The 24,764-nt window shown below is 53.2% G+C and overlaps 7 protein-coding genes across 10 annotated transcripts; all 7 read left to right on the plus strand.

Annotated features, from left to right (window-relative positions):
• Positions 1 to 120: 120 nt before the first annotated feature.
• Positions 121 to 1,846, plus strand: ABB37_05868 (hypothetical protein; the record flags this gene model as incomplete). Its single annotated transcript, XM_015804055.1, has 1 exon — positions 121 to 1,846. Exon 1 carries the CDS (start codon positions 437 to 439, stop codon positions 1,844 to 1,846), a length of 1,410 nt encoding a protein of 469 aa, XP_015657189.1. The 5' UTR covers positions 121 to 436.
• A 568-nt stretch (positions 1,847 to 2,414) lies between these two features.
• On the plus strand, positions 2,415 to 4,110 carry ABB37_05869 (hypothetical protein; the record flags this gene model as incomplete). 2 transcript variants are annotated; one of them, XM_015804056.1, is made up of 1 exon in its annotated part: positions 2,415 to 4,110. In XM_015804056.1, the coding sequence occupies exon 1, from the start codon at positions 2,923 to 2,925 to the stop codon at positions 4,108 to 4,110; it is 1,188 nt and encodes a 395-aa protein (XP_015657190.1). In that variant the 5' UTR covers positions 2,415 to 2,922. The 2 variants fall into 2 exon arrangements, with proteins under 2 accessions (XP_015657190.1, XP_015657191.1); XM_015804057.1 differs by having other exon boundaries at positions 2,421 to 4,110.
• Positions 4,111 to 5,404: 1,294 nt separating this feature from the next.
• On the plus strand, positions 5,405 to 7,351 carry ABB37_05870 (hypothetical protein; the record flags this gene model as incomplete). Its single annotated transcript, XM_015804058.1, has 1 exon — positions 5,405 to 7,351. The coding sequence occupies exon 1, from the start codon at positions 5,660 to 5,662 to the stop codon at positions 7,349 to 7,351; it is 1,692 nt and encodes a 563-aa protein (XP_015657192.1). The 5' UTR covers positions 5,405 to 5,659.
• A 596-nt stretch (positions 7,352 to 7,947) lies between these two features.
• On the plus strand, positions 7,948 to 9,700 carry ABB37_05871 (hypothetical protein; the record flags this gene model as incomplete). Its single annotated transcript, XM_015804059.1, has 1 exon — positions 7,948 to 9,700. The coding sequence occupies exon 1, from the start codon at positions 8,537 to 8,539 to the stop codon at positions 9,698 to 9,700; it is 1,164 nt and encodes a 387-aa protein (XP_015657193.1). The 5' UTR covers positions 7,948 to 8,536.
• Positions 9,701 to 11,543: 1,843 nt separating this feature from the next.
• ABB37_05872 (hypothetical protein) lies at positions 11,544 to 14,312 on the plus strand (the record flags this gene model as incomplete). Of its 3 annotated transcripts, none has more annotated exons than XM_015804060.1 (1): positions 11,544 to 14,312. In XM_015804060.1, the coding sequence occupies exon 1, from the start codon at positions 12,948 to 12,950 to the stop codon at positions 14,310 to 14,312; it is 1,365 nt and encodes a 454-aa protein (XP_015657194.1). In that variant the 5' UTR covers positions 11,544 to 12,947. The 3 variants fall into 3 exon arrangements, with proteins under 3 accessions (XP_015657194.1, XP_015657195.1, XP_015657196.1); XM_015804061.1 differs by having other exon boundaries at positions 12,233 to 14,312; XM_015804062.1 differs by having other exon boundaries at positions 12,280 to 14,312.
• A 922-nt stretch (positions 14,313 to 15,234) lies between these two features.
• On the plus strand, positions 15,235 to 18,706 carry ABB37_05873 (hypothetical protein; the record flags this gene model as incomplete). The annotated part of the gene is made up of 1 exon (XM_015804063.1): positions 15,235 to 18,706. The coding sequence occupies exon 1, from the start codon at positions 16,694 to 16,696 to the stop codon at positions 18,704 to 18,706; it is 2,013 nt and encodes a 670-aa protein (XP_015657197.1). The 5' UTR covers positions 15,235 to 16,693.
• Positions 18,707 to 19,864: 1,158 nt separating this feature from the next.
• On the plus strand, positions 19,865 to 22,881 carry ABB37_05874 (putative mitochondrial leishmanolysin-like protein; the record flags this gene model as incomplete). Its single annotated transcript, XM_015804064.1, has 1 exon — positions 19,865 to 22,881. The coding sequence occupies exon 1, from the start codon at positions 20,932 to 20,934 to the stop codon at positions 22,879 to 22,881; it is 1,950 nt and encodes a 649-aa protein (XP_015657198.1). The 5' UTR covers positions 19,865 to 20,931.
• Positions 22,882 to 24,764: the final 1,883 nt, after the last annotated feature.

Consider the following 24,764-nt stretch of genomic DNA (forward strand, 5'->3'; position numbering starts at 1 on the left):
ACTGAGACGTCAAACGCTTTGTTTTCTTTTCCGTTCTCCTCGTCTTTCCATAAATGTTTTGATTTTTCTGTCTTCCGTTTTGGGTTTGATCCTTTATTTGAATTGAATGCGCCACCACGCAGAACACGCCGTACTCAATACGCTTCAACGGTGAGCGCATCATCCCTTTCCGCACTTGCCGAATCCCGCTGGAGGTGTGACTTCGTATTTGTACGGTTCGGTGTTGTTCTCACCATTTCACATCTGCATTCATCATATACCACAGCTTTTCTTTCTGCGTCTGTTTCCATCGGTGTTGGGCGCACCAGCAAGTTCTTACAACATCTTTGAAGAGAGAATAGGAAACTGGCTTCTCGACAGCCACCTCAAAAAAAAAACACTGTGAAGGGAGAAACAAAGCAAAAGGCAACTACATATTCTATTCTCTTCTGCGAGGATGCCCCGCTACCCCGCGCTCACACCTGCGCAGGAGAAGAAAGTGACGGAGTTGGTGAGCCTCCTGGAGAAAACGTACAACCCGCTTCCACCGCATCTGCAGTCGATCCAGCAGTTCATGACGGGCGACGGCGCTGATACCAGCACCCCCCTCAACCCAATCCGCGAGTACTGCTACTGCTTTCTCATTTCGCGCGAGTGGAATCTGCACGAGGCGTTTGAGATGCTGCAGCTGGCGGTCGACTACCGCGGACAGAACCAGCTGGACACGCGGGCGGAGTTCCCGTCGGCGCTCTCCTGCAAAGGCTGGGACCAAGATGAGGTGCGGCGTGCCCTGGGGAAAGAAGCACGGTCGACGGATCAGCGGCTTGACCGACTCTGCGCCGGCATCGCGCCTTTCTTCTCCTACGGCTTTCACAAGTGGGACAAGTTCGGTCAGCCGGTGCTGTACATGGCGGTGGGCAGCATTGATGAGGCGGGGCTGCTGAAGAAGCTGCGACAGATGGCGAACGTCGGCCAGTCCGGCGAGGCCGTCATGTGGGAAGTCGTCCAGCACTCCTTGGGCATTGATGAGCAGCTTCAGTACTACCAGCAGCTGCAGTACAACGCGGGTGCGTTGAAGGTGGACGCGGCGGACGGACTCATCCGCTCCACCACCCTCGTAATCGATCTCAAAGGCTTGACCTACAAGATGCTGTGGAAGCCGGCGCTCGACCTCTTCATGAACACGCTGAGAGAAATCTTCAAGTACTACTCCCAGTGCGTCTATCAAATTCTGATTGTGAACTCACCGGCGATGGTGATGTTTGCGTACAAGATCGTTCGTGGTGTGCTGCCGCCTGGGGTACAGCAGAAGGTGCACATCGTGAATGCGCAGGACACCAACGCCGCCATCCGAAAGTTTATCGACGAGGTCAACATTCCTGACGTCTTTGGCGGGACGTGTCACTGCCCCGGCGGCTGCATTGAAGGCTACGATCCGGCGCACAGAAGGAGAAAGGACAAGGAGTCGGTCTCTTCGACCAGTGAGGCGGCGAGCAACGACGCGACGGGGGTGGCGACCGAGGACATTTCGTTAAAGGCAGGTCAACAGCACAAACGCGTGTTCTCGCTCAACGCAGGGGAGTCCGTGGTGTGGGAGTTCGTCTCCTCCGATGGCACGGATGTCACGTTTGTGAAGTGCTTTGTGCCGGAGAAGGCGGCGAAGGAGATGAACTGGGAAAGGGTGAGCGTCAGCAAGCTGGAGATGTACGTGGTATCCAGGGAAAACCCATCGGAGGGCTCGGACGAGTACACCGCCACTGCGAACGGGGTGCTGGTGCTCGTGTGGGACAATAAGAAGTCATGGTTCACGGCGAAGCACCTGCAGATGAAGCTCTTCAAGCAAGCACCGGAGCAATCTTCTCCGTAGTCCTGCGGAGTTCCTAAAGGGGTGTTGCGTTGTTTACTCAAGAAGAAGAAAGGTTTTCTCTCATGTTTTGGTCTTTTCTTAACTGTTGTATTTTCATCGCTGCATCACCATCGCGGTAAAATGAGCTTCTCTGTTAAGTGCATGATCGTTTTCCCCTTTGCTTCTTTCTTATTAATGGAGAAGCGACGGCTTGGTGCACGGCGCCGTCCCGTTCCGACTTTTCCGCAATAATGAATTCATTCACGACATCTGATAGATGGAAAACAACGTTTTTCCAGAGTCCATCGCCTTCGCTGGTGCTTTGAACGCCACAGAAGGGAAAAGGAAAAAGAGTCTGCCACTTGTTTCGTACTCGTTAAGCGTGTGCGATTTATTGGGAAGAACTTCTCTGGCAACTACGCATTCCATCCAGTTTTCATCGGAGAATAAATACGAAAAATCTTTCTATTGTCGCTTCCCACACCTTCACTCTCTTTCTTGTCTTTCTTCTTTTCGCGTAACATATGCATGAACACCTCTGTCTGTCTGTGTGCGTGTGTGCTCTGGGTGTAATAATGATACTAACAATAGTAATAGCAAAGGAAGAGTAAATACTGCATTTATAGCGAATAGCGACGTATATGTAAAAGCAAAAGAACCGCTGTGGCTAATCTTTCTAATTGTGGTTTATTTCATTTCCCTTTGTTGGTCACCGATTCTGTTTCTTGTTTCTTTCCAGGGCTGCTTTCTCGCCGTATATTACTTTTCCTACATATATATATATATATAATTTGCGCGAGTGTCGCCTTTCTTTTCTCTTTCCTCTTCCCTCCCCCTTCCCTCTCCCTCCCCTCCCTCCTCTCCCTCCCCCTCCGCGCTCTCGCCGTGTTTTCGCGCACGCAATTCACCTCCGGTGCAGCGAAGCTTCAACACAGCCGCATTGCCGTCTTCCGTTGGGGGAAAGAACATAAATTAACGAACAGGCCGGGTTTCTTTTTCCATTTCTTATCTCATTTGTCTTCGTCTTAGTAGCTTCCACGGAAGCCACTGTCAGCGCCATGTCCGTCTACGGCAGCGGTCTCTTGTCAGAGCACACCATGCGGAATCCCCTACGCTTCGTGCAACACGCGCGTGCCACCGCAGAAGACGAGTACCAGCATCAGCAGCAGCAGCACATTGCGGAGCTGATGCGAGTGGAGGTGGACCGTCACCAGCTGAACTTCATCTCTGCGTCGCGTATCCAGGCCTTTGTGAAGTCGCGGAGCTCGTTGCGCACCGTACTCGGTGTGGCGGTGCTCAGTGCGGAGGACATCACCGCTGAGGAGCACGCCAACGTCGCGGTGTACTTCGAAGCCGTCGCCCCCGATGGCACGGCGTGGATGGAGGGTCTCGCCGCGCCCTCCCCTCTCTCGTCGCCTTTGTCTTCTCCTTCTTCGCAGCGTGGTGAAACCCGTCAAGGAACTGCAGCGAAGAGACCGGATGTCGGCCACGAACCCGATGCATCGAAGGCAGCAGATACGTGGTGGACGTTGCGGCCCTCATCTGCTGCTTCTTCACGCCGGACGCGCAACACTGAAGGAGGCAGCAAGACAGAAGCGAAGACCGCCAGCGCCGCTTTTCCTACGTTTGCGAGCTACGGTGCCGCGAACGTGACGCGCCGCCGCAAGCGAACAGCACGCGTCTCGTCTCATAAAACCCTCGCACGTCAGACCTCGGAGGACGCACTGAATAGGCGCGTGCGACGCAACGGACGCGCCCCGTCCGCGGTGCATCCGACAGAACAAGACGGCGACTCGCACCAGCTGCGTGCCGTCACAACACAAAAGGCTGCGCACATCATAAAGCAAAGCACGAAGCGCGAAGCGAGGGTGGATGAGGCCACCATCGTCTTCACCGATCCCTGCGTTGCTGCTCTGCCCGGCTCTGATCTGGCTGCGTTTACCAAAACCCTCCAGAACGTACAGAAAAATGTCGTGGTGCGCGCTATCTTCCCCGACTATGGGGATCCGCATACGGCGCTTTCACGCAACACTGATCCATTCAGAGCTCGTCGCACGCCCTCAACTGGGATGTCGGAGATTGCGGCGCACGTGTTGTCTGCGATCAGCGCAGCGCAGGGAGTCGCACGGCGCACGCTGGACCAGGCTGTTGTGCTCCGCACCGCTGCGGTGGACGAGCACGTCCAGCAATGCGTGCAGGAGGCAAAGGTCTCGCAGCGTCCACGCTTCCGTCGACGCACGTCGCTTGAGGTGTACGGTCGCGGCTCCTACACGACCGCACAGTAGTCGCTGCTGCTTCTTCTTAGTGGGTGCATTTTACTCTCACTCTTGCCAGAAGAAAAAAAAAGTCCTTCTCAATGATGGTGCTTACGCTCTGTCGTCTCTCCTGTGGTGCTTTCGCTATATTTGACGCCTGCGAATAAAACGTTTCATTCAGTGCGGCTTTTGCTTTTGTTTCTTTCTCCCGTACAAGAAGGATTTGAATTTCCTTGACGGCTGACTCGTGTGAAGAGGGGACGATTTCGCTGTGGATGCCGTCCACACTCACACGTGATCCAGTCATCTTTGCTTTTATTATTATTATTTTTCTCTCTTCTTCAACGCCTCCAACGCGTAGGTATACAACTCAAAAGCAAGAAAACGTCCTTCCTTTTCCTTCTGCACGTATATCTTGCTTTAAAGTGTCCTTTTTCTACGGATGGATTTGATTGCGCTTCTTAGAGCAAATGTCCAACTTCACGGAGGATAGTGGCTGCACTTTCTTTGCATGCGTTGGTGTGCTTACTACGGATTAGCTCGCAGGTTCTGACTTGATGCAAATCCTTGCTGTTCATATGCAAAAGAATGGGGGGTTTCTCCTTCGTGTCGTGGTCTATAAGGTGCGTACTCTTTGCTTTATAAAAGAATATATATATGTATATATATATGTATTAATCGTCAGGTTTTTCTTCGTTGCTAGTGTTGATGTTTTGTTGATGATACTGATAATTTCGTACGATTGCTCTCTTTTTCCCTCTCTATACACCTCCTCCTTTATTCTTATTTTTCGTTTGCCTGCTCTCTTTTCAAACGGCTTCGTGTGATGAAGCGTTAATTCGCAGTCTTGTCTCTTGAACGACTTCCGTTTTTTTAGTCTTCTTTTCAAGTAGAACACCGCCTTTCGAAAAAAGAGTTTGAAAATACAGGCAGATGTCAGTAACACAAGTACTTCTCCTTTTGCAGTTCATCTGCCTTTTGGCTTCTACACGTCCGTGTTCTTATCACGATGTCATTCAGCGGCCCGCTATTCCTCCGCTCACCAAGTGGTGGTTGTAATTCTGGTTGGTGTTGCTGATGAAATGAATTTGTTGAGCACACGTTCTCCCAACGTCTCCCCTCCGTATGCAGCGCCATGAACTTCTCTGTTCCCCCGAGACGTGGCACTCTCTCTGCACACAAGTGTCTATCCCGCACCTCGAGCCTGCTGATCTCGTTTCCCGTGTATTCGCAGCACCTTTATTTCTCTTCATTTTCTGCTTTTTAACTCACTCTCCCCCTCTCCTCCTCGCTGATGAGTTTCATTCGCACGATCACGCACGAAAGGGTTTTTTTGTTTTTTTCATCTGGAGGTGGTCTTGACGCTGGCGACAGCGAGAAAAGAGGCCCTCGTCAGCGTCATCACCGCATTAGAGAACGTACAAGGAAAACAGTGGGGCTGACGACCTCTCTCTCTCTCTCTCTGGACGCCAGCACACATCAGACTTCCTTCATCTTTTCCCTTTATCATCTCCTCAATCGCAAATTCGGTCTCTAAGTGACCACCTTCACAAACTCAGCAAAAAGAAACCGAAGCGCCATGGAGGGCAGCACCCAACGCGCAACGACCAGTCACAGCAGCACCGCCACCACCTCAGAGCCACGAAGAGGAAGTCTCACCAACGATCAACGCGACAAAGTTGTGGCACTGCAGCAGCTGATGCGCGGCCACTTCGATCCACTCCCCCCGCAGCTCCTCCACTCCATGCGCATTCTCCCTCGCCACGACAAGGGCCCCATCGAGCGTGATCCTGAGTGGCTCTATTGTACGTGTTTTCTTGTATCACGTGAGTGGGACGTGCAGAAGGCCTTCGCCATGATGCAAACAGTCGTGGCGTACCGCGCCGACAACGGGTTGGATGAGCGCAGTCAGCTTCCGCCTGCGGTGTCGGTGAGAGGGTGGGACAACGCGGCCGCCGTCTGCGCGTCCCTCGGCAAGGCACCCCGACACGCGCCAGATCGGGTGGACCGCCTTGCGACGGATGTCGCACAAACCCTTTCCTGCGGCCTTCACTACTGGGACAAGGGTGGCCGGCCGGTGGTGTATGTCATGGTCGACAGTCTGGACGAGGCAGGGCTGATCCGCACGCTGAAGAAGCACGCGGCGATTGGGCAGACGCCCGCGGATGTGATGTGGATGTACGGGCAGCACTTCATTGGCGTAGGCGAGGACTTGGTGCTCTACCAACTACAGCAGCAGCAGCAGCGACTTTCAGGTAAGGAAACGCGAGATGACGCGTCTCACCCCGTCACTTCACCATCGTCGTCGTCTCCTCACACCTCCGGCGGCGCGCAGGGCCTCATTACACTTGTGATGGATCTTAAGGGATTTCACGTGGGGCTGCTCTGGAAGCCCATGCTGGACCTTTTCCGTGACGTGGCACGAAAGCTCTTTCAGTACTACCCCGACATGGTCCACCGGATTCTCGCGGTGAACGCGCCGGGCCTCGTGCGGGTGGCATTCAACATGGTGAAGGGTGTGATGACCGCCGACTTCCAGAAGAAGATTTCCTTCGTCGGGCCACAGCACACGATGGAGGCACTGGAAGAAGAAATCGATCTGGCGTACATACCGGCTTTTCTTGGCGGACGCTGCCGCTGCCGCCGCCGTCGCTCGGAGAAAGCGCAGGATGGTAACGGCGAGGAAGACGGCGGCGGATGCTGCATTGATGGGTACGATCGAGCAGACCCACTGCGGCGGAACTCGAAAGCGAAACACGGAAAAGATGAGACATCTACTGCTGTTGCTGGGAACTCCGATAGCCTTCACAACGAAGGAAGCGGAGAGGCGTCCGCCGCTACCGACGACATCGCCCTATCTGGAGGGCAGCGGCACCGACGTGTGTTTCACCTGCGGCCGTCAGAAACGGTGGTGTGGGAGTTTGCTGTCCCGCACAACGGCGGTGCTGACGTGGTGTTTTCCTCGTACTTTGTCCCTCACGCTGACACGGCAGCCGACGCGGCGGCGGTGAACTGGTCGAAGCTGAGTACCGAAAAGCTGCAGCCACACCAGATCCAGGAAGGCGGTGACGGCGCAAAGCAGGCGGGCGCCTTCACCGCGAGCGAGCGGGGCACGTTGGTGCTGTCGTGGCACAACACCCGGCTGTGGTTTAAGACGCGTCACGTTCAGCTGCGGGTGTACAAAGACGCTTCACCGCAGTCCAACGTGCCAGAAGAAAAGGGCGACGAAGAGAAAGAGGTGGGAGAAACAAGAAAGGTGGCTGCATCTTGAAGCTCCATACTTGTGGCGTGTGTGTTTTGAGTAAAGGGACTGCGCACGTATACATCAGCGGCAGCATATTATTGTTATTGTTGTTATTGTCATTACTACTCTACGCGATACTGTGTCGCTCCTTTTCTTCTTTGGAGTGTGTGCGAATCTGCTCAGCTTTTATCGCCTCTGCTCTTCGTATGCATCACAGTTTTCTCCTTTGTTCTGTAGTTTGTATACGTTCTCTGCCTGCTCTGCTGCTTCTCACGAAGTGAGGTTTTTTTTTCTAGAGATTTGTTGTCCCCTGATGGCCCCGCTTCGCTGCAAAACTCTGTTCCGCACTACACCTTCTTAAGTAAAGCGACAAATTGCATAAGTGAAGAACACTCTTTTTTAATATCCGGCTCAGAGGAGAAAGCAAACGTTTGTGTGTGAGAGAGAGAGAGCGAGTCCTTTGTGTGCCTTAACCCTAAAAGCATAGTAGTTTCAATCAACATCAAGATGTGGACGGCTTGCTCCTCTCATCTTCCTCCTCTGTAAGATAAATGACCAAGTCTTGCTTTCTATCGCTCCCTCCCCTCCCTCTCTTTTCTCTACTTTACCGCTCTTTGTGGGTTAGCCCATCACGGTGTTCTCTTTGTATTTCACGGACAACACGTAAAGCTTCTCCGCCCCTATACACGCCGCATATATATCGCCCTCTTGTTCTGTTTTGTTTCTTCTTTCTTCTCCCCCGCTCCCCTCTCTTTTGTTTTCTTTCCACCAACATATACTCCCCTCCATCGGGCCGGAGAAGCTGCGTTGACGTTGTATACAGGCGGTCTCTGACGTCCTTGGCGCTACCCCACTCCTGCTCTTCTATTATTGTTATTGGTATTTGGTGGTGCTTTGGTTTCTCCTGTGTGCGTGAATTTCCGCCTTTTGGGAAGGGTTGTTCACTCTGCAGACCTCTTGGCGTCGTCCGGCAGCCGCCGTGGTCGGATTCATTCCGCTGCCAAGAAAGCAAACAAACTCAAAAACAAACAGAAGCCGGTGAGTGCATCCGGCGTTCGTCGCCGCCGCATTATCGAGCAGCGCAACATCCTCCGCAATGGCACCGTAGGGCAGCGCCGTCAGCTTCTCCGCGTACGGCAAGTCCGCGTGCCGGACAACGTGGAAGCGGCTGCGGTGCTCGGCACTGCCGTGCTCGACCTCCCGGCATCGGACATGGCAGGGGAGAGCACCGACCGCTGCAGCGGCGCGATCGTCGACGCACGGCCGTATCTCGCCAGCTGCTGTGGCGGGGGCGACAAAGACGGCACAGACGGCATCGACTGTGTAGACTACTCGTCGTTGGTGGAGGTGCTGTGCCCAGATGGTACGTCGTTGCTGGAGCGTCTCCCGCTTTCCCCGGTGCCTGCCCGGCGGGGTCGTGTGGTGTCGCCCTCACCGCGCCGCCACAGCGCAACACGCTCGCCTCTCTTTGCGGCCTCCACCCCGTTTACTTTTGCCACAGCAGGGGACTCTCTCGCCACGCCGCAAGAAGAGAGCGTGCCGCAGCCTGCACCACCACCGCCGCACAACCGTAACGAGCAAGGCGACGGAAGTACAAATCTCACCTACGCTGATGGACCCGTCCGCCTCCACGATTCATTTGACGTGTCCTATACTACTACCGCTGCCGCTGTGGCAGCCGCCGTGACTCCCACGCAGCGTGCGGAGCGAGACGACGCCGACGACGGCCTTCACATATTTGCCAGCGGCGGCTCCTGCACCCTCGTCGCTCCCCGCAACTCCGCGCGTCATCGCAGACGGAGGCGGGCGCCGGCTCAGTCCTCTCCAGCGTCGTGCCGCGACTCGCAGTACCTCTCCCTCGGCAGCGCGGACCGCCACAGCTCGAACGGGCGTAGCGGCTTCACGACTCCTGCGGAGCAGTCCATGCACGGACTCACCCCAACGAGTGTCGCGTGCACTCCTCTTTCTCCGCACGAGCGGTGTGACCTGAATGGACGAGTGCTGCTGACGGACCGCCTTGTACAGTCGCAGTCCAGCACGGCCTTGCCCAAGATGATTGCGGCCTACCAGCAGTACGTGCAGGCCACATCTGCCAGCACCTGTTGTCCGTCGGCACTCCCCTCGAAGAACTCAAGGTGCAAGTGGCGCGGCAACAAGACACACGAGAAGGAAGAACTCGCGGCGCTGCGTCAGGCACTCGCTCCGCGTCAGCGCGGCATTGTTCTGCAGGCGGACAACACGGATGAGGAGGTGTTGAAGTTCGTGACGCAGGCACAAGAAGGCGTGCGGCCCTCCTTTCGGTACATGGATCCGGCGGAGGTGTACGGCACGAGCTCGTACCGCTCCAACACCTTCATCCAGCAAAGCGAAAACTAATGTGAGGTGGTGTTTTCTTTAATATTTCTTCTGTTTTTTGTTGCTCCATAGCACTGTTTTCGTGCCTCTATCTTCGCAACTGTTCTCATACGCAAAGTGCTCCGGGTTCGTATGGTCCAGTGTCACAGTATTCTTTGCTGTTCTTTTGCCCCGGTAAATATATGCGTCTTTAGGATGGAGTGTCTCTCGCCTCTCCTCTTCTTTTCATGTTTTTTTCTTTTTTCTCTTCTGGTTTTGAGAGCCCAAATTGAATCGGCAAGAAAAATGTACAGCGAGACTGCTTCACATAAATGTATGAGATGCATCTGCTAGCTCACATCTGTGTCGCTGGGGAGAAACCTATTGCGGTTTTCAGCATATTCGTATATGCATCTAAGTCTTTTTTCTGTGTTCTTCTCTTTTTGATTAGTATTTCCGCTACGAGAAGCCACGTGAAGGTGCTCGCCAGAGTTCTCTTTGTTGCTGTGTACTTGCACACAACGGCACACGCGTTTTTTCACGTCAGCGTTATTATGTACTGTTTTTTTTGTCGATTTCGAGACAGTTCTCTCTTGCTCTCTTCTTGTAGTAAGCGTCGACACAGATACAGAAATGTATGTGGGTATTCTTTTTTGGTGAGTAATAGCCCCTTGTTTCTCCCTTTTCGGCGATTCAACGTAGATACGTGACCTCCTTGTATTCCGCCTCCGGCGTCCATTGGGTGTTGATGACCTGCTGTGAATACCCTTCCTAACATCTTCTTTCACCTGCGAACAGCCTCCTACTTTGGGAGTCTGACTCCAAAGACGCATGTATTTGTTGTTATCTGATTTATTTTCGCTAACCATTTTCATTTTATTGTGAACTTACAAAACCAGTAATTCACAACTTTTATTAGTAGTATTGAATAATGAATGCTTCTAACGGTAGCGTAGTGCGGTTTATCTCTCTTTCTTTCTTTTTTCGGTATCAGTTCTCGTAGGCACGGCGTTTGAGGGCTACAGCTCGGGAGAAAGGAAGATAAAGTAGAACAAAACAAAATGTCATCACAGTCTTTCGATTTCTTTCCCTTCTCTGGCTCAATCACCGCTACAGTGGATATGCTGTTGTCCGCTATGCCGGAATGTACAAAGCGAGGCATGGGGCTTTTGCATTCTGGTGCTTATCCCCTTTTACATATATATGGAATTTCTATGCGTGAGCGCCACTTCACTGGCGTTGTTGAGGGACTGCACATCGCTCCAACTGTGGTCGGTTTGCGTTGGACAACTTTGCTCGCTCTTTCGTGTCTTTTCGTTTTGTCTGTTCTCGTTTGCCCTCTCTGTTTGCACCGTGGCGCCGCGCGAAGAGACTGATGAACTGAAACGTAGAAGCACTGCTGCTTGTTTTTCTCCTTTTCCTCTCAGAATGGAAATATTTCTGAGTTTATATTGTGCTTTCTTTCTTTTTCTTTTTCGGTGTTTGCTCGAAGCCTGCGCCAGGAATGATGTCATGTTGGAATGGTAGGATGTTGAAATGTACCTTAGTACCCCATTTTCCTCTTTTCTAACCTTGCGACAGTCTTCGACTTTCGCCTCTCACTTCTTTTTCGAGTCCCGCCCACCCGAGCCCGCACCGCCCCGCTTTGGAGGCGGACTTTGAAAAGGAGTCTGCCACTTCGTATGTATATATCCCGCGTGAAAAAGATGTAAAATGAAAAATATGGTAAATTCGCTTTCTGGAAAGATATGCCCTCATCCGAGGAGGAAGACACGATGGTGTCGGGCAAACACCGTTAATGTATGCACACCCCAAAACGGGCCATCAACAATAGTTTTCCCTTTTCCTTTCCTCCCCTTCTCCATCTCTACACATGAAAACATGAAGCATTATTCAAACGCCTAATTCTCTTTCTCTTTTCGGTTCGATCATGTGCCAATGACCCGCCACAGCATTGAATAAAGCCGGCCGAAAGCTATGAACAGCGTGAACTCCCTCCTTCTGATTACTTATTGCTTTATGTTCTCGATGCTTGAAAGATGCGGCCTGTAGACTCTTTTCGGGCAATCCTGTTCACATGGGAGTAGGAATGAGACCCGCAGTGCCTTTAGGATTGTTTGTTTGTTTGTTTTTGTTTTCATGTTTTCTTACTTTCTCCTTTCTTGAGAATATGCGACTCTCTCTCTCTCTGTGTGTCTCGGTATAAACTGTTCTCCTATTATTATTATTGTTGTTTCGCGATGGCCGCACAAAAACAACGGTGGCTATTGAAGAAGGAAAATATGATGTCTTCTTTGGCAAAGAAGAAGGGGGAAAAAGCTCGTTGACGCGGTGAAGAATTTACCGTATCGTGTGAGACTTGTAAGCGGCTTGTGAAACTTCAGGTCAGTCAGCATATCGAGACTTGCCTGGAAAGCTGCGAAACTCCCTGTTGAACTGCCACCTACTTGGAGGTGTTACGTCCTTTCTCTTCTTCCTTATAGCGTTGACCTGCGCCGGATGCTCTCCAAGCGCGCTGTCGCCACTCCCACAGCCTTCTTGATTCTTCTCCTTTTGGGGTTCTAAATGCAATTTAGGTGCATTTGGTTTCTGCCTTTACGTCCTCACTTGTGTCGAGCCACAGCATCGCCTCGCTGCAGAGGAACGAAGAAACCCCAAAAACCACGAAATGGTCGTGCACGCACCTTTCCAGTTTCCACAACATACCCGATAAAAAATTGCATTTCCACTTCTACCTGCGGACAACAGCGTAACGTACGTTAGCTCTTTTTATTGTTGCTCCTGTGTCGTACATCGTCTGCGACCGCACACATCTCACAGCACATTGTTTTTTGATCGGTGGTAATTTTTTTTCTCTTTCTTCTTCTTCGCCACACAGCCTTTGATATCATCGCAAAGGCAAGCGCCTGCAAAGGGACTCGTTGTCGTGTGAATGCTCCTTTGGAGCTCTCAAAACGCTTCTCGTTTTTCTTCTTCTACTTCAATCGCTGGACTGCGCTATTTGTGTGTGTGTTTCCTCGCTGCCCCGCGATAGAATTAGCACTGGAGAAGCGAGTGCAGTTATGCTCGCCTATTGATTCGTAGCAACACACACACACACACACATGTTTTACGCTCTTTTGGGCTTTTGTTCTCTATGTCGCAGGACCCCGAACGGCCGTCGAGGTCTCCTCCCGTCTTCGCCGCGACACTCCCGTCCATCTCCCGCACGGACGCGCCTCCATGTAGAAAAGAGGCACTCGGCACCGGTGACGCTGCAGATGCGTCCGCAGAAACGAACACACCTGCAATGGGGCCTCGACAGCACAGCACTACGCAGGGCATCACCACCAGCAGTTGGGCGACCCGCCGTAGTGCACCTCCAACCCCCACGCAACGTCGCGGCGTATGGCTTTGTCGGATGTCACACGGCAAGCGCCAGTCCGCAGGTGAGGCGCAGTCCACCGTCTTTGTTCTGCAGGTCGCAAACACTGAGCGTCCCACGGAGCAAAACTCTGACGAATTGACGTGCTCTGACGACACCATCTCCAGCCATGAGGGCTCCTTCTATGCGTCTCTGCGGATGGAGCAGGAGGGTCACTCAGAGCAGCAACAGCATCAGCACCAGCCGCCACGCGGAAAGATGCAAGCCGTCCATGTTACCTCACCGGCATCTGTGCTGACTGGGGTATCAAGTGAAACCTCGGAGAGCTCCTTTCAGCCTGAGATCATCAATTTCGGGTTTACGCCGTCGTCCACGAGTCCCACGACGACCACCACCAACACCGCAGGAAACGCCTGGTCGACCTCCCTAGACCAGACCCCGTCTTCTCCCTTCACGCCAGCAGGGGCTCACCCACTGCCACATCAGCGACCCCCGCCCCCGCCGCCGTCGCGGCAGCCGCATTCGGTGCCGACCTATCATGCATTTCTACCTGTTTTTTTACCATCATCCAGTGAGTGGGACCGAGCGCTGCCTGCGGTGTTGGTGCAGCCCACCGCGTCGCCCAACAGCAGCAGCAGCAGCAGCCGAAGCGTCACGTCGATCCCGTCCAGCAGCCCGCGCACGCCTCAACAATTCCTGGCGTGGCGTAAGGAGTTGGTGGAGCTGCGCAACGCCAAGGCGGGTAGAGCGCAGATGAGCAAGAGCTACAGCGGCGAGCAGTGGAGTGTGAAGAAGTGCAGTGGTGCATGTTCCCCTTTGAGCGCGGATTTTCTGGATTTCGCCTCACGCAGCTGCACGAGCGGGGGTGATGTGCATTGCTATGCTTTTCCTCCGCTGGTTGCCAGCTCGTCCAGGAATGCTGACGGCGGTGTTGCAAGCCTGCCTGTTACGCCCCTCACGGCGGACGCACACCCGAGGCACCACCGCATCCCCTTCTCCCCTCACGATGGCTTCTCGCCCTCCGTCTCCACGTCCAACGACCGATCCTCCTCGGCGAAGTCGTCACAAGCGAACGCATCGACCACTGGTGCGGGGAATCCGCTGCCTGACTACGCCTCCCTCGCCTTTGATGTGCAAGCGGGAGTTGCAGCGGCGGAGCTGCCACGGGGAAACAGGGAAGGTTGGAGTGCGGGGGATCAGGTGGCGTTCGCACTCGTGCTTGCTGCTGCGTTCATTTACGCCCTGAATCGGTACTTCTTCATTGATGTAACAGATTTCTTCCCGTTGTAGCGCGTATCTCCTTCCGCAGACATGCGAGAGAGCGAGAGAAACCCCACAATCAAAAATGAAAAGCGATTTTTCTTTCCTCGTCTTTCGTATCTTCTTTTCTAATAGTATTATTTTTTTCTGCCAAAAAACGAACCTTCGTCTCGATCGCTTACTGCTCCTTCGTTCATTGACACTGTGTAAGTCGCATGTCTTACTTCTTAGCCTGTCTGCTTTTATTATTATTTTACATTTTCGCTGTTGTCCCAATAGTTTTTCTCTGGTGTGTCTTCCTGTGCCTTCTTTGCGAGACTCGCAGAAGCGGGTGAAAAGCTTATATATATATATATATCGCAGTGTACGCGTGAAGCCGGAAGGGAACCTCTCCCCCTCTCCCATCCGGTGCTCGTTGGAGAACGAAAGGGTGCTGCCCTTCAGTAAATTAAACGGCCGTTTCTCCTGTTCTGAATAACCGCGTTCGAGGAAGTGAACTTTCTTATGCTCGCTTCCGCTTTCCAATACCAAAAGAAAAGAAAAGGAATACAATGAAAACGAATAGAGGACGTGTTCTTGGCTCACGCGGTGAGTGCACTTCCCCACATCGCACACTGCAAGGGATTACCAAAGGGACTGCATGGAAAGCGCGGCGTAGGGACTTCCCTCTTGTACAATAGCATCTGTCGTCCGAACTGCACACATCCTGGCTATTCTTATGGAGAGGTAAAGTGAAAAGAAGAACAATAAGGGGCACCCATAAGCAATGCGGCCGCATCAAGAAAGCGGTGGAGTTATTCATTCTCTTTGATGAAACCACACACGTTGCTTCCTTCCTGCATATCTCGCATCGTATTTTCTCCCACTTCCTTCTTCTCTTTCTCTTCTTCTTTTCGTTCATCGTGACGGCTTCGACCTTTTCCCGCTCACTTTCTATTTTGTTTTTGTTTCTAGCGGAAGCCTTAACAGCGTCTCTGGACTCGGCTCAATCGAGTGCAACCCGTTGATTTTTTGCTGTGGTGGTCTCGGTCCAGAAAAAAACGAAACCGAAAAGCCACGCCCCCTCCGTTGTCGGCAGTCTTCGCCGCATTTCGAGGGACATTCGAACGGTAAAGCAGAAAAGAGAATGCGACCTCACTACACGTTGCGTTCTCTACCGTGCTCTCTCGCTGGCGTTGCCGCTTTAGTGTCCTATCGTGAACTTAACTTCGATTCTAACTCTAACAAATAAATCCTCTGGACTATTCGAAACTGGTAGATACTGCCTATTTGCGTACTGTACGTACGGGGCAACTTTTCTTTCTCGCTGCCTCTCTCTCTATCTTTCGTACGCAAGAACTTCGCTGCTTTTTGTGTAGGTAAATCCGCTTTCGCGTGAATCGGAAAGCGGCTTTAAAGTATTTTTCTCTCTTTAAATATATATAATTTTCACAAATCAAAAACTGCCGAAGGGGATCTCCTCCCAAAGCCAGTGTGTTTAAGCCGACTTTTTTTTTTATTCCTCCTCCCCAGCAACCATCTGTGGCAGTGCTGAACTCTCCCTTTCCGCTGGTGTTTTCTTTTGCTCCCTTCGATCTTACCTTTTGGTCTGAAGCGGCGGTACATTTGTTTTTCCTCATTGCTTGCCTTTCCCACACATAAATCACGAGACTGGAGTCTTGTTCTGCCGTTTTACACACCCTTTTCTTTTCTTTTCTTAGTACTACCATTTTGAAAGCGCAGAAAGACACGCACACCCTCTACTTCGCGAAGCACGGCAACACAACGTCTCTCTTAGTGTAAACGCAAACGTGCTTAGTTTGTTTGTTTTTTTTGCTTGAATTTCAATAACACGTTCCCCCTCTTAGTCATCTCTTTCCTCATTTTTTATTTTGGTCGAATCAACTTCCGTAGAGTTCTGTGTAATCTACACGAGAACTGGGCTGTTCCTGTGTCGTCGTTGTTGCTGACGCATCTTTTCTTTTTCTTTTCCTTTCTTTATTCCTGCTAGCTAAAAATTCTTTATTATTATTATTATTATTCCTGTTCTCTTCTCGCTGCTTTCTTTTATCCGTGTGTGTGTGTGTGTGTGTATCTGCCTCTCCCTCCACCCCTCGGAACCCGCCGCAGCGCCCCACAGCTGACCGCGAAGGAAGTCAACTCCAAAGCCAAAAAGAGAAAACTCCTCGACCTTGTTTGTTGTGTTTTTGTTTTCTCCAACGTTGTAGTGCGTGCGTTGCGGGCAGTCGTTTGCATCCGCCTCTTTTCCTTCTACGCCTTTTCTCTCCTTTCTTTTTGGTGAAATAGAATAGGCGTAGAAGATCTTTGATTCCCGCGGCGTGCCTTTCTCAGGTAAGTACGCCCAGCACAGCTTTCGAATTCGCTTCCGCGGAACAACAGCAGCACCAATACTATACATTAATTTGCGAAGCATGTCTGCGGTAACGGAGCACCTCCGGCGTAGCCCAAGCCCGCTCGACCGAAATACTGAGAGCGCTGCCTCGATGTCCTCCGCGGAGGAGCTCCCTGAGCCGAAGCTGAGCACCCAAACTTTCCGGGCGATTGCACACACACCACCATCGTGGCTCCACCTTCTCGGTCCAGAGAGCGCCGTGCAGGTTCTTCAATCCTCTTTCGATGAAAAGGCAGAGCAAAGCGGTAACGATGGAGGAGAGTTGGACCACGACGGGCCGCCTGGGCTGGTCGACGCAGGGACGCCTCCTTTGCTGGCGGACGTCGACGCAGTCTTTACGTCGTCGATCATTTCCTCCCATGAAGCGTCCTTCTGCAATAGCCTCATCGTGACTCGGGGGGAGAGACAGGAGCAGGAGCGAACACCCTCGGCAGTCCCACATCGTGCGTTAGCACATAGGCGCGGCGGAAGCTTCCTTGTGGATGCGCCGACACACACCAACGCAGAACAGGGTGGGGGTGATAGTGGGGTCGACGACTCAGGAGATGAAAAAGGAAACAGCGGCGGCGACAAAGATGCGACGCCGGCCTCCTCCAGTGCCGCACCTTCGAGTCACAACCAACAGTTGTCGACACACATGGCGGACAATCTAAACGTCTCCACACACTCCCTCACCTCTGCCAGGTCGCGCCTGCGCCACCGCCCTGTCACGCCAGCTGGAGATGTCCGCACGCTGCACGACCTCATGATGTGGCGCTCCCACCTGCCCGACTCGCAGCGCTCGAGCGATCTGCATCGCGACCACGACCCACCGGCGGAGGGAAGTCCACTGAACAAGTCCGTTCCCGCACCGCTGAGAGGCGGCAGCGGGAACGACCCCCTGCACTTCCCCGCGTCGTCGCTGGTGACACCCGATGTGTGGAACCCGGTGCTCCTCGTCCGCGCAAACCTCCCTGCCACGTTTTCGCCGCCCGTGTTGTTCGGCCCCACCGCGGCCTCTGCATCGAGTGCGACGACCGCACCGGCGAGCGAATACGAGAGCTGCTGCGACGTCAACGACGATGACAACATCGCCGGCCGCCGCCGCACCAGTCCGTTCTCCTCCTACCCGTCCGTCCATCCCCCACCTCGCCTCTCCAGCAACTACGGCAGCCGGTCAGACTTAGAGGACTCGTTCTCGTCGACGTCCACCTCGCACATTACGAGTCCGGCCACGGCGCTGCTGGCCCACCATCTCCTCTCGTCTCCTTACGACTCCCGCTCTCGAATAAGCGGCGATCACGGCGTGAACGGTGGAGGTGGTGGCGGTAGTGCCGGTGGTCACCTCCCCGGCCGCAGCGTCGCGAGTTCGATCTTCATCACCCCCGTGACGACACGAGGAGTAACGGTGCTCGACACCCGTCATGCCGCGCCGAGCTCCGGCAGAAGCAGCAGCAGCTATACCACACAGAACACAAACCCTGCACACAGCAGCAACATGGAAAGGCGCGACAGTCAGATTCTCTCGAAGATACGCGCTGGCGCAGCACCCGCCTCCCCTGCACCGTCCACCGGCAGCGGCTGGGCCATCGAGGATCACGCCCCGCCCCACGCACGCAGCGTCGGCTCAAGCCACCTTCCGGCGCTGTCGCCGCTACACCACAAGCTGCCAAGTCGCGGCAGTGATGCGTCCTCCTCGCCGCGCAGTGCGCTGCTTGGGTTTTACTCGCCGTCTGTGTCGCACGACTTCTTGTGTGGCTCGCACGCCTCCAAGGGCGGAGGCGGCGGCGGCGGGGACAGTTCGAGTCAGGGGAGTCACTCCGGCACGGTGGGACAGCCGACACGCCGTATGAGCTCCTCCATCTTCACGACGCCGGCTCTGGCCAGCGTGAAGGGAGGGCACGAGTCGACGATGAGGAGGCGGGGGCTGAAGGTGCCGGAGGAGTACCCGAGCTTTGCCACGCCGGTCGACGACGACACGAACAAGGCGGTCGTGGCCTTTGTGACGGCGCTGCTTCTCCTCTTCTGCTTGGGGCTCATCTTCACCATGTGAAACCACAAAGAAAAAGAGAAGAAATAGAAGAGAGCCGTAGAGAGAAAAGAATGCGGGGAGACGGCTGTGTGGGCAGCAGGAGGACTCCACAAGGCTCTTGACACCCTGCCGTCACGTTATGACTTGGGTGTACATATACACATATAGGTGTATCAAACCAGACGGTGAACTGTGTTTTTGGTGGCGTTGTACTTGTGTTGGTTGTTTGCTTGTGTTTCTGGGCGTTGTACTCAACGAGGAGCAAAAGAAGAGCCGTCCCCTTTCGTGTATCGAATAAAAGCACCTCGTTTTTCTCTTTTTTTCCTCTTTTGAGGCATAAACTGGTCTTAGAGTTTGAGTGCGTGTGTGCATGTGTGCGTGTTTAGATATATATATATATATACGTCCAAGGACTTTCTTTTCCTTCTTCTTTTCTGCGGACTACCGTTCTCCTGCTGCTCCTGCATTGCATACAGTACAGCTCCACAAACGCGGCATCTCCCATTCCCTTGTTCTTTTTATATTATTACTATATATATTTCGTTGGGTGCCGAAAGCTTCTCAGCTCCAAATCCTCCCCACGTGCCTTCTCTTTGACTATTACCTCCTTTATAAATATATGTATGCGTGTACTCTGCTCTGCGTTGGTGAATGGACGGTGCTGAGTCTTTTTTTTCTTCTGTTCTCCTCATTCGCCCCAGGCGAATCATGTTTTTTAGGTCTACGGGTGCATCCACCTCTTGCGGAACGTAAACGCAAACACAAACAAAGTACTCGAAGCGGTAAGGTGGAGAAGCCGCTGTTTATATTGTCGTTCGTACGCTGCTTCTTGTGCGCATCGAAAGAAAAATGACTTCATGTCTCGCCGGCGTCGGCAGAGGTACTTTCTTTGCATATTGTCTCTCTATTAAAGGTGGATTTTTAAGAGGCATTCAGAAGCATCTACCGCGTTACACCCTCGCTGACGGAAGGTGCCACCAATTTCTGCATCCATTGCTGATCATCCAAACGGGTTCGAAGTCGATACGAAGGCGAATTGTCTGGTGTTGTACTTCTTCAAATACTGCTCCTGATCTATTCTTCCTCCTCTCTCCTCCTCCCCTACTCTATAACGTGGTTTTGTTTTTTCCAATGTATGTGTACTTTTCCTTTCTTTTTTTTTCTTTCTTTGAAATGTTCAGACTTGTCGCACCCTCGCACAATCTATTCAGCTTACTCAGCATAATAATTGTCGAAGAAGCTGCAGCAGTTTAAAGTCCAACTCTGAAGTGTGGCGAATAGAACTACAACACATACGTTTCTTTCTCGTTATTTGCGTGTGTGTGTGTTGTTTCCATTCACAAGCTGCCTTCTTCTTCTTTTTTGTTTTTCATTTCCAACCCTATACACACGCTCTGAACTATATACCTTGTGGTGTACGGTGCAGCAACTCTTCTCCTGCGCGCCGTAGACGTTGCTACCTATGAAGGAAAGACTTCTCAGAAAAGATTCGGCTTTCGTACTCTTCTGAGCAAGTTTTGTTTCTCAAGCTCCATTACGGCCTCGTTTTTTTCTTTCCTGTTCTCTCTCTTCGCATCTACAACGCCACCTCGCAGGCAAATAAAAGGCAGCGATACCCACAACGGCGCCCCGCCAAACGTCGCCACGCGAAGCTCCTTAAACTCAGCCTTTTCTTTTATCTGTACAACGCCACTTCCCCACTTATTCTTTTTGCTCCCTCCCCCCCCTCCCCTCTCTCTCTCCAGCGCTTTAATTGTTTGCCATCTTTGTAGAAACACAATAACTGCGTTGTCGCTGGCAAGGAATCAACGCAGAGCGTGCAGAGTCGCATGCGTTTCTTCTGTCCGCGTTCTTCTTTTTTTGCTCTTTTGCTCTCGCTCGTTTCGTCTTCTATGAGCGTTGCTAAACTCTGCGGCTCTTATTTATTTTGCTTCATTGACTTTCTCTTCTTGAAACGCTGTTCTTTTCTTCTTCTACTCCTATTTATAGTTCTTTCGTGGGTAACTTCTGTTTACCCATCAACCGCAAAGCACCATCCCTTTTTTTTTCTCTCATTTTATTGTTACTCGTCTTGATTGGTTCTTTCTCTTTCTATTTCGCCACAACGGCACGTCTATCTGCCCTGCGCACACATCCTGCTCGCTTCTGTCGCTCCCCGAATACAGCCCGCCCCTTTTCTTTCCTCTTCTTCCTCCATGAAGGGCAGTGCAGCGACGCTTCTACAGCGCGCACCGACGGCAGCAGCGATGCCGCACCTCTCGTTCTCTCTTCGTTGGTGCGTGGTGCTGCTGGCTCTGGTTGTTCTCTGCCTCTGCTCCTTTTCCGCCGATGTCGCCGCGGCGATCAGCGCACGCTACCCCGCGGAGGACACACTGCTCAAGTGCGGTCATGACCACGTAGCAGCGGAGCAGGAAAAGGAGCCTCTCACCTACGTCTCCCTTCGCAAGGTCGATACGCACTCCGCGCAGGCGGCGGCGCCGGTGGCCTCCGCTGCTCTCCCACAGCCGCCTGTTAGAGACGCTGTACCTCTTACGCACCGCATCGTGGATGTGCAGGACGCCGCCGCTCCCGCCGCCTGGGCTCCCATTCGCATCGCCGTCTTCACTCCCGATCTCGAGGATGACAGCCGCTACTGCACCGCCGTGGGTCAGCTCCGGCCCGACTACTACGGCAACACCGTTGAGTGCACGAGCACCGCCGACATCTTAACGCAGGCAAAGAAGGATGTGTTGATCCACTCGTTACTTCCGCAGGCGGTGCAGGCGCACGCGTCGCGGTTGATGGTACACCCGGTGGCGAAAGGCACGGCGATTGTCGTCAACGCGATGGGGGGGCGCTACTGCGGCTCCTTCACCGTGCCGGCGGCCCACAAGACGGCAGGCGTGGCGGACGCAGACTTCGTCGTCTACGTCGCGGCGGGCCCGACTTCCACGGCGCAGAGCGTTATTGCGTGGGCGCTGACGTGTCAGTGGTTCGCAGGCGAGGTGCGGCACCCCGCCGTCGGCATCATCTACTTCAACCCGCGGCACCTACCCGAGACAATGGACGAGACGGCAGAGGAGTTGGCCCTCCACGGCGGCAATGCCTACGGCGCCTCCGACAGCCTCCGCCGCGCTGCCATTCATGAAATGCTGCATGCGCTCGGCTTCACCTTCACTGTGTTTCGAGAACGCGGCGTCTACGCCACCGTGCCGTCGCTGCGTGGGAAGACGAACGTGCCGGTGCTGAACGGGACGGCGGTGCGGGCGGCGGCCAAGGCGCACTACGGTCTCTCCGACGGCAACCTCTTCTACGGACTGGAGCTGGAGGACGAGGGCGCCTCCGGCACGGCTCTCTCCCACTGGAAGCGCCGCTCCTCGAAGGACGAACTCATGGCGGCGGTGCTAAACCTGGCCCGCTACTCCCGACTCAGCCTGGCGGCGATGGAGGACCTGGGGTTTTACAAAGCAGTGTACGAAAACGCCGAGGCCCTGCCGTACGGGTACGGGGCGGGCATCGACATGTTCAGCAAGGCGTGTCTCACTGCCGGCGCAACGAATGTGCCCTCCGTCTTCTGCGACGTCAAGAACTCCTTCGTCCAAGTCTGCGCGGCGGACCGTCTGCGGGTGGGCCGCTGCTCCGTGACCTACTACTCCTCGCCCCTCCCCAGCTATGCGCAGTACTTCACCGACAAGCCCACGTTTGGCGGCGCCCTGCGCTACATGGACTACTGCCCAGTGATCCAGGGTTTGTCCAACGCAATGTGCCACACGGGCAGCCTGTCTGTGATCCCCGGCAGCGTCATCAGCGCGAGCTCCCGCTGCTTCGACGCGACAAACCTCGTGCTCAAGGCAACCTACGTCTCCGCCAACGCCATCTGCGCGCGGGTACACTGCGACAACACGACAAGGACGTATGAGGTCCTAGTGAACGGTGCCGCGTCGTGGCTGGACTGTGGCACGGGAGGTGACGGCTACGTGGTGAGTCCGTCGGCGTCGAGTGCGGGCGTGTACGCCTCCGGCGGCGCGATCGCCTGCCCGCGCTACGAGGATGTGTGCTACGCCAACCCGGGTGCCTTCGGTCCTAAACCTGTTGTCACCACCACCACGACCACCACTACCACATCAAAACCGAATGGTGCGTCTCGTGTCGTTTTGTGTCTGTGGTCCATGGCGAGTGTACTGTTGACCGTACTCGCTTCCACCGCCGGTCTGTAGCCCAAAAGGAAGCCACGAGTAAGGGCCGCGTTGAAACCCTGCTTCCTGTCAATGGTGGATTTTTTGCTCCTACTCCTCGTCTCCGCACTTTTTGAGGGGGTACTTGAGCAACGGTTCGCTTCAGCACGTAGGAGAGAATGGGCCGTGGAGGTCGCCAAGAGAAGGGGTGCGGTTGAGGCTGCCGAAAACATCCCGGAGAAATGTGTGTGTGTGTGTGTGGCACCCCCGCCTACGAGCCGTCATCAACACGGATGTGGTGAGTGGTGGGTGAAGGCGCCCTATATATACTTATGTATATATATATATGAGCGTCGTGGTGCCGAGGTTGCCACCGTGCGTGGCACGCCTCTTTTATTCCTACACGCACTCAGGGGTCTCCTTGTTATGTGTTGCCTCCTCTTTGCATTTTGCACCCTTTTTTTTTCTTCTTCTTCTCACCACGTCTTTCGCTGGCAAACAACGCGATGTCAGCAGAGCCTGTGTTTGTTTGTTTTTCCCACCGTATTTCTAAGGCGTGCCATGCGCGCCGTTCTGGCGTGAAAAAGTCTGCTTTTTCTTCAAGGCCGTTTTTTCTTTCTATTTCGACAGCGCCGCCTCAAAACGAGAAGAACACCACGGCTCTCGCGAGTTCTTCTCAGTGTCACAGTCGAACCTCCGCCTTTCTCGTATATTGTTCTCTTTTTCTCCTATTCCGTCACCATAGTGGATGACCTACGGTGACGGCTGGTGATGGGTCGCACAAAAATAATAAACTGCGCCACGCATACACTGCAGCTCACGCACGCAAGCCCGCAGAGTGTGAGTAGAGTTGTCTGCTCGGGTGGGCTTGTTTTGGTTTGCTTTCTTCATGTTAACTTCTCATTTTCTTTTGCTGCTTTACGATAACAGCCTCAAACTGCTTTCTTCCATTTGAGAGAAGCACCACCATTCTACATTTGTGTATATGAAAGGGTGTTTTTTATTTGTATTGGTTTAGTTATCCTTGTTTATACGCAGCAAAGTCTCACTGCTGTATATATACTCAACGATGCGTCTCATTTTATGGCTGGTTTCGTGTTTTCTCTTTTGCGCTTTTTGCCGATCTCTGTTCAGGTGTTTCTTTTTCTTTATTATTATTATTATTATTATTCTCTTCGCGGTGACGGCGGAGTTGGTCGGATACGCTGTCTCAGGCTTTAAGCCATCGAAACAAAAGCCAGACTCTCAGTGCAGCAAAGAAACGAGAGAAGTGCTGTAAGCGGGTCCGACAGCAGTGCACTGAGCCACACTCTGCATGGCAACCAAAGGATAAGCAAACACTATGCGTCGTTTATTTTTATCTTTTCACGATGGGCGCCTGCTTGACCGTTGAAAGTATTCGCCTACTTCTTCTTTTTTGCTGAGGCGGCGGTTACGCTGCTGAGGCACTCAAGGCCGGTGTTTTCGATTGTTCTTGGTGGCGTTGCTCTTGATGTTGTTTCGTTTTACGAGTCACTTAAATATGCTGAACACAAAAGGGATGATTGTCTCAATTAATAGCTGTAGCGGAAATACAAATAAAAAACGGAAAGAAACGGCGAAGCTCTACTTCACTTTTGTTCCGCGTAGCATTCAGCTACGAGCACGCCTGTACTCCGGCTTCTCAGGCAATTAAAACAAAAAAAAAGCGTGGAACAAAATAATCGGCACTGCTCTTCTTGTATCTTCGTTCTCACGCTTGTACTCCTCTGGCAGGGGCAGAAGCGTAAGGCGGTGATACGTGATGGGGCGTTATCTGCTTCCGATCACGGCGCATCTTTCCCACAAGGACGAAAAGAGGCGGCTTCGATTTCTGCTTTCTTTCTCTATCCTGCTGCGTCTTGACTTTCTCGTTCTCTTCGTCCAATTCCGTGCTCCTCCCCTGC

The sequence above is a fragment of the Leptomonas pyrrhocoris genome (assembly GCF_001293395.1).
Source record: "Leptomonas pyrrhocoris isolate H10 chromosome Unknown, whole genome shotgun sequence".
In the NCBI taxonomy this organism is placed as follows: Eukaryota; Euglenozoa; class Kinetoplastea; order Trypanosomatida; family Trypanosomatidae; genus Leptomonas; species Leptomonas pyrrhocoris.